The 8,659-nt window shown below is 44.6% G+C and overlaps 1 protein-coding gene across 1 annotated transcript in view; it reads left to right on the forward strand.

Moving 5' to 3' along the window:
* Positions 1 to 8,343, forward strand: part of Hsd17b2 (hydroxysteroid 17-beta dehydrogenase 2) — a 48,961-nt gene extending 40,618 nt beyond the window's left edge. The window contains exons 4-5 of the mRNA XM_004646570.2: positions 3,064 to 3,201; positions 7,980 to 8,343. Coding sequence (XP_004646627.1) covers positions 3,064 to 3,201; positions 7,980 to 8,323 — 482 coding nt within the window. The 3' untranslated portion in view covers positions 8,324 to 8,343. The remainder of the gene's footprint in view (positions 1 to 3,063; positions 3,202 to 7,979) is intronic.
* Positions 8,344 to 8,659: the final 316 nt, after the last annotated feature.

Raw genomic sequence — 8,659 nt, forward strand, 5'->3', positions numbered from 1 at the left:
ATATAATTTTTATTTTTATTTTTTACTCTGGTAAAATTTTTCTGGGCTCTACCTCCAGAATTTCTGACTTGATGGGTATGGAGCGGGACCTGAGGTTCACATCTCTAAGACATTCCCTGGTGCTGCTGCTGGTTCTCACTCACACTTGGAATAATGAGGTCCTAGACTTTGATCTTGATGCCGAGCAGCTTGCCACAGCTTCAGAGACCATCAGGTTAGCAGGAAGCCACCTGATGCTGATTTGAATTTCTTCCAAGCACGCATAGTGGGAATTTGCAAACCTAACCCTCCTGTATGAGACTGACTTGTATTCTTCAGGTTGGAAAAGAGCAATAGAGGAATGAACTTTATTACATCAGTTGACCTGGTTTCTTTGCAGGAGGCAGGAATGGGTTTAGAACCCCCATGATATTCTCCTGAGACGAGGTCGTGCTGATCCTGACTTTGAAATGTACCATCGAATGAGTAAGCCGCTGTGGCAGAGGACTTTGGTACCCTTGCTGCACAGCCCCAGGCTGAAAGACCAAGATACTTCTGCATGCCCTCCTTGTGTTAATAGAGTACTTATTCACAGATCCCTTTCTCTCTCATAACTCATATGCAGCTGCATGTTGTCTTCAGGTAATAAATAGAGGAGTCTCCATGTAGGGGTTGATCATTACTACTGCGAAGAGTTTTTGAGGTCCTATGTTGTTACCTCAACAGATATCAAGCTGGTAGAGCCTGAGGGTAGACGGCTAAGTGGCATGTGCCATGCCAACAGTCAGACTAAGCCCATGTCAGAACCTCTTCTTGGACAAAGAGAGTCTCCACAAGTCTTTTTAATTTCCCAAGAGATAACTTCAAGTGTCTCATTTTAAGCCTAGCACCCACAGTGAGTTTCTCTGAAAAGAAAAGACAGGATGAGGACTGCTGGAGTGATCAACAGTGAATGCTGGATATATTCACTTGCCAGGCAGCAGACATAGGTAGGGAATAGAGGCACCAAGTGGCTGCTTCATGGAGGCAGAAGAGGCAGGGGTGGGGGAGGAGTGTTCACAGGGCGCCTATGAAGTGGAGGTAGGGGGTTTGCAGGCTGTGTGTGGTTGGTCAAACCCAGGTCCTGGACATATTCAAGCCAGAAGCTCTTATTATCCATAAGGCAGAGTGTCAACATGAAAACACATGTTCAGAAATGTGTGCCCATCCATTAGTACTTGAGTACTTCGTATTCCCTTGTGTTCGTCTGAATGATGTGGAATGCAGATTCTGGTTCAGCAGGTGCAGGGTGGACCTTAACAATCCACATAGTGAACGTGTGCTGCCAGAGATGCTGAAGCAGGTGCACTTAGTACTCTACGAAACACTGAGCATATGGAGCCTTTTGGGCTGTTAAGCTGGTACTGTGAATAACTTGAGTAGCACCAATAACAGGAAATCTTTGCCTGGAGCTTACTTTATGCCAGGCTCTATGCTAATATATTAATTCATTTAAATTTCACAGGACCTCCTAAGATGTATGCACTACAATATTATTCTTCATTTAAATTTTAAAAGGCCATGCCCATAAATGTAAAGTGACTTTCCCCACGACAGGTGGCTCAGCCACGGTAGAGCTGGGACCCTCACACAGACGGTGTTGGCTCCACAATCCAGACTTTAATGGCTGCCCTCTGCTCACCTGCCTTCTGGCTGGTAACCTCTGTCGTCTATAAAAATCCTGAAGAAGTGAAAACTTGGTTTAATTCTATCAACCATGGTTGTTACACAATTAACTGTGTGGCTTTCAACAAATGGTTTTAATTTCTTTGGCTTTTTTCACCCATACAAGGAAAGAGTTAGATTTCACACGCAAAGATTTGATGAAACTAAGAGTCACTCAAAGAAAGACCAGCTGGTCATCTGTGGCAAGAAGAGGACCAGTTTAATGAGAGCCTGTTCGCTGCCAGATGTTGTACTGAAATTGCACCAGTTAAGCCTTTGGGCCCTTTGTTTCAAAATGACTGGGTCAAATCTCAAATTAAATTACAACAAAAATGGAGGCAGAATTTTTCTGGCTTAGCAGTGGGGTGAGGCCAGGTTTGGCAATAGAGTCTTAATTTTCCCCACATCTAATCCCTTTTTTCTCCTTCAGTTCCCTTCTCCCCTCTTAGCTCCCTTGTGATCTTCTCTGCTCACCTTATTTATGTCATAGTAAAAGCGACCCCCTAAAAGCTCTAGTCTTCCATCAATAATGGTGCCAACATTTAAGTACCTGGAAATAAATAATAAAACAGTATTGGCTCCATCATTTATATTGGTTTCCAACAAAGAGTGTGTCTCAGTTTGGATCACATGTTTTCTTCCCTGTGTCTCTGTCTATCTTCTCTTTTGGTGCTTCTTCTAAGAACAGTCTTCATTAGAGTTAGGACCTATCCTAATCCAGAATGACCTTACCCAGAAATCATTTCTCCTAACTATATCTTCCTGGATGTCATTACACACAGACTGGTCCCTTTTTCTGGATTCCTTTGATTCCAACTTGCCTTCTAGTTGATCCAGTGAGACCAACCAGTTTAGGTGTCAATTTCAACAGTTCTTGAGCTAAATGTGATTTAGGTGGGATAACGGCTACCTTGCCCAGCCCAGTCTAAATCCATTTGCATTGAGATTCCCTCTGCTTTTCCATGATGGATCACTCATTGCAAGGGGTAGTAAGCCCAGTTTTCAAATACTTGCCATACAGGATTGTTGGAATAGTGAATCCTGCCAAATACAAATCACCTGGAGCTTCAGGATGATGATTGGCTAAGGGAGGGTGAACAGGTGTTGTTTATCCTACAACAATGACTTTTCCCTTAAAATCTGGGCAGAAATGAGCTGTCAGCTTGGTGAGCCATTGTAGCAGCTGCGATGGAAGAGCCAAGAATGGTGGCTGCAAAGGAAGCCACACAATAGCAGTGAGAATGCATGTGAAGGGACCAGGCCTGCTTTTGTCTGCTTTGGTCACCACGTATAACTCTTACAAGGATGCAACTTGGTAGAGGGCAAATATTTATTGGATAAGTAAATGGAAGCAGCAAACCTGATTTTTTTCCCCTGCAGGAGGAGTCCCAATGCCAAAGATGGCCGCTTACAACTCAACGAAGGCAGCGCTGACCATGTTTTCATCAATTTTGAGGCAAGAACTTTCTAAATGGGGAGTAAAAGTCTCTGTGATCCAGCCTGGAGGCTTCCAAACCAGTAAGTATCTGGGTCTAATGAGCACTATTCTCATCTGGAAAAATCCTGAGGGTCTCCTTGGCTTGAGAGAGCACAGACAGCCAGTGTTAAGTTAGAGCAGAAAAAACAGATTTTACTCAGCCAACACTAAGAGCTGAGGTCCAGCCCAGTGTGTGCAGAGGTAATTTAGGTCTTTTAATTGAAGAAGGGTGGGGTGGAGTGGAAGGACAGGGCTCAGTAGAGTCAGACAATGGGAAAGCATGCAGTATGGACATGAAGTCAGGATTCCATGGTACTTCAGCTGCTGGGAACAGAGGCCTCATCCTCTGGAGTGGAGGATAACTCCTTCCTTGTACTGGTGAGAAAGGAGTGGTACTTGGTGCTTGGGGGAGTTGCTTCTGAGTGTCAAGATATAAATATCCACAACTGAGAGGACTTTTGAGTAAATGCACCCAGAATGGGAGGCCAGGAGCCTACTGCTATGGTGTATGGGGTAGAACAAAAGGTGGGTTTCCACAGTCCTGGGGAGCCTTCTCAGCAGGTATTTGGTGAGGAGTTGGTGTCATGCTAGGGACAAGGCCTGATGCTGCTAACAGCTGTCCTAGAATATGGTGAGGCCTTAGTGAAGGGCTAGGCAGTTGTCATATGTCCTGTGCTCTGTAGTCCTATGTCTATCAAAGAGAGGTTGGGGTGGGTGGGCTTCAGATAAGAACTGAGGGACAAGGATGGTTGCTCCTCAGTCTCCTTCCACTGAGGGGTTGAGTTGGCTCAAAAGTTCTAGCAAGCAGAGGCCATGATGGGCATAAACCCAGGTTTCCTGATGGTGACTCAGGATATTTTTAGGATGTGCACTCCCTTCATTGGTCATTGAGTTTCCTTGGACCTATAGGCAAGAGAATGAAGGCCGGTGGAGGACAACACAGGACAGTATAGGTCACATGCGATTCAGAAGTGGTCCCAATGCTCACCAATGGGGAAAATAAAAGATATTGGGGAAAGAACTCGAGGGCACTTTACTAGTGAACTGCATCCTCCACCTTTTCAGTCTTATTCTATTTGAGGCAGGGCCTTGCTGTGTTGCCCAGGCTGGCCTGCTCACTGCCTGGGGTCTTCTTGGCTCCATCTCCTTGGCTCAGCTGGGATGATAGATGAATACCACAGCACCTAGCTTTCAAGGATTTTGACCGTTTTTGCTGTGTCCTCCACATTTTCCTTCCCATATATAATCCATGAACCTCACAGTATTTTGTTGACTTAGGGTTAGAACTTTTTGTCATGTAGAAGTCAAGCTGATAATGCTGGGGGACATTCATTGGCCTTCTACTCCCATTGACCAAGGTGGGTTTTGTTCCGCCAGTTTCTTTGTATGTTAACGGCATTATTTCTCTTTCCTTCTGAAGAACATCGCTCGCCTGGGAGACAGCCACCCTTGGGTCTTTCTTTGCTGAAGTCTGAACTTTGGGCCAAGGCAGAGCACCCCCAGGCTAAGTCCACTGTGGGCCATCACACATTTAATTGGTAACTTTAGTGGAAGGGCATGTCTCATGAAACACCACAGACTGGGAGGTACTGCTCACACACTAAAAAATAAGCCTTAAGGGTTTGTATGTCAGCCCAAATCTACAAGATAAAATCTAAAGGAAGTCCTGCACACTTGGCTTGGAGCACTTGGCAGCTAGGAACCTCACAGGGTAGTGGAGGAGCTCAAGGTACAGTGAGAAGGTTATTGTGGGAGGGGGGTTAAAGAAAGGGACACTGACCACTCAGAATTAGAGGCAGGACCAGGAGTAGGAATGGACAGAAGATGAAGGTGTGTGCAACCTGGTGACTCACATGGGTGGAAGAAAATTGAGGGGACTTGCTGGAGAAAGGGAATGGGTCAAAGATGAAGTCAAGAGTGGCAGACAGAAGGCCTGGATCAAAGGGTATTAGAAAGGAAAAACATCTGGGAGCCAGTTTAGGAGGAAAATGACAAAGTAGATTTCAGAAACCAGCAGGAATGATGAGGGTTTGGTGCACAGCCAAAAAAAAAAAAGGATTGCAATGCACAACCTCAAGATTCCATTTGATCCAGAGGGCAACCTTGCCGCTAAGTCCTACTTTCAGGATCCAGCATACTGACTACAGATAATGTTTGTGGGGAACTGTCGTATTAAGCATTGGGCTACGCACTTGCCATACATTGCTGTTGCAGTTGGCTGATCTAAATGAATAACTATTATAACCTGAGGTAGTCTACCCCATGGAAGTGTCCCACACACCCAGGAGGTGGGGAATGGGAAACCAGATCCCAGGTGCAGTGCCTGGGTTTGTCCTTTTGCACTAGGCTGACCCAGCTACATTTGATGAGCTTTCTGAAGCCAAGAGGCTAGAGAGCAGAGGGAGGAAAACTCGTGGTTGGACACTGATGCCTCCTGTGTAGATGTGATGAAAGGTGGAGGAAGGCAAAGCATCCACCAGGAGAAAGACAAGGAGCTTCTGAAGACATTCAAGGAGGCGGATGAGGTTTTGTTAGTGCCCTGCAATGTGAATGTTCAGCGCTGCGTGTTTTATCTCATGTAATCCTCACCCATGAAGTGGCCATAGTAAGATTTCCACCTTGCACTGAGAAAACAGGTCCAGGGAAGTTAAGACTCTTCTCACACCAAAGAGCTGACAAGCAGCCACAAGGAGATTTGGGTTTGGGTTGCCTTAGCTTCATTGTCCCTTGCTCCAAAATGACAGAGGCTAGCTTTGGCACTCTTGGGGAGTGTTTAGGGACTCAAGCCAGGCTATTCACATGAATGATCAGAAAATCCACAAAGCAGTGAGGTAGAGAAATCCCCAAGCCTGTGAAGGCAGAAATTGAGGGATCCAGGAAGGACAGTAGTTCGCAGAAGCATATTTTCAAAAAATCAGAACCACTAGAGAAATTGCCATGGTAACAATTTCTTTAGGTACAGTGTTGTGCTTTTATGAAAAGAAGGAAGCCATTGAAACCATGTCTCCATTTCCGTGAGTATCATTGGGTTTCAGCAGCTTAGGTTTCCTAAGCAGCTCCCCTGAAGTCCTAGTATCCAGGAGTCACCTGAGCTGGCAAACAAAGGCTCATCCCTGGGCACGCCCCACCCCGCTCACACCCTCTGCAGGAGGAAAGTAGGTGGCTGCGGCCTTTGTACCGAGTAATGCAACTGTAGTTATCAAAATTCACACCCTATGAGCTTTGAACTGTGGGCACTCGGATCACAGAAATAAAGCCAGAGTATAAACACGCAGACTGCACAGGTGTGTTAGCAGAGTCACTTGCAGTGGTGGACTTTAGATTAGCTGGAAGCACGTTGGGAAACTGACTTCCCGCCAGCTCCCCGTGCTTGGGTTCAGGTCTGTAACCAGTGGCCTTCCACGGCTGAGGATGTCAGTACTGAGCAGGAGAGAGGGCTCTGTGTCGTTACTAAGGGGGAAAATTTCATTCCTGCACAATGCATGCATCTGATCTTTTTTGGTTTTGTTCTCTCTGGTAAAATAAAATGAAACCAGAGCCTTCTATATTTATGCATTATGATCAAGGAGGGAATTGGAGAAGATTAATGTAAGAAATACACACATCTCCTTATTTACTTTAGAATAAAGTCTATGTGCTGAGTAGGCATTCTTAGTATATTTTAAAGTGAATATAAAAAAATAAAGTGAATATATAGTATTTAATTTTAGATAATTAGACATTGTTACCATATTAAAATATATTAATATTTAATCATATAATTTAAGTATATATGTATATATATATATATATATATATATATATATATATAGTATTTTTTAGGGAAGGGTCTACAGGGTGTTCAGGGTCTCACTACTAGATTGGACTTGCAGTGACCCTCCTGTTTACAGCCTCCCAAGGGCTGGGATTACATGTGTGCACCACCACACCCAGTCTCAATTGTTGTCTCAACGTACCCCGGGGGCAGGGCTGGCACAGCAGGCCCAGGGATCGAACCCCTGACCCCTGTGCCTGTTTGCAGGCACTTTAATCCACTGAGCTATCTGGCTGGCCCTTAATATGTATTTATATCATATTAAAATTATATCTAATATATATTTCAAAATTTAAAACTGCATTATTCTAGAGATATTTTAATATATTTAATTTTAACTATAAGTACTTATTTATAATTAATACTTCTAATTTGATAAAATATGCATATTACATAGATATATTAATAAAATATATGTAATATATGTTATACTATAGACAATATATTATATGTTATATATATTCACTAGTCACCAAAAGACATATACTGTATTAGAATGTCTGTGGCAGCTCTATTTATAACAGCCTCAAGTTGAAAACAATACACATGCCCATCACAGGATGTAGGATAAATAATTATGGCATATTTATGTATTGGAAACCTATGCAGCAAAGAAAACAAAGACAAGTGGCTCATAATATCCAGCAAAGATGCTGACCTGCAATGCACATGACTCTAGCTGCATAGGGCCCAGAACCGGACAAAACGAGTGTACCCTCCTGGTGAGGCTGTTGGCTCATGGGAAGGAGCGGAAGATGGGCCGCAAAGTCAGCTCTGCTCTGCTCTTTATCCGGCTGCTGGTCGCAAAGGCTGATTATGTCTTAAAAGTGTGTTCTCTTCTATCCGTAGAATTAAAAACAAAAATAAGTGGCGTCATGAAGCTCAACTTTTATAAGGTGCTCATAAATGCTCGCCCTTCCGAGCAGAGGCCAATTCCCAGCACCTCTTTCCTAACATTCCCAGGCCTTGCAGCACCTGACCTGTTTTTAACCTCTTATGTCCCAGATATTACAGGCATAAGTGATGTTTGGACCAAGAAAGAAAAGGACATCTTGGACCAGCTCTCCCAAGAGCAGCTGAGGGACTATGGGCAGGACTACCTCCAGGTGCAGAAGGCTTTCCTCAATTCCATGGAGAAGCACTCTAGCCCAGATTTCACTCCAGTGCTCCGGGACATCCAGCATGCCATCTCTGCTCAGATCCCTGCCCCCTTCTACTACCCAGGAACCATGGTTTCTATCTGGGTGTACTTGGCCTCCATTTTTCCTACCTGCTTATCTGATTATTGTTTTAAAAAACTAGTTGCTTATGGTGAGTGCACACCCAGAGCTCTGCGCATGCCTAACTAGAAGACCACGGTGTCATAGTCTTTCTAGAAGGACTATGCCTGGATGTTGGTGGCTTCTCTCTCTCTCTCTCTCTCTCTCTCTCTCTCTCTCTCTCTCTCTCCTCTCTCCCCCACCCTCCTTCTCTCCCTCCCTCTCCCCCTCCTTTTCTCCCTCCCTCTTTCTTTTAGGGGCAGATCAAACTATACAATTCAGGCTGGTCCTGAACTCACTACATAGACCCAGCCTGACCTCAGACTTGCGGTAATCCTCCCGCCTTAGCCTCCCGAGTGCTGAGGTGACAGGCACACACCATCATGCCTGCTATGCAATTTCCTAAAATAAGAGAGCAGTGAAGTT

This window comes from Octodon degus, unplaced genomic scaffold (genome assembly GCF_000260255.1).
Source record: "Octodon degus isolate 3935 unplaced genomic scaffold, OctDeg1.0 scaffold00271, whole genome shotgun sequence".
Lineage (NCBI taxonomy): Eukaryota > Metazoa > Chordata > Mammalia > Rodentia > Octodontidae > Octodon > Octodon degus.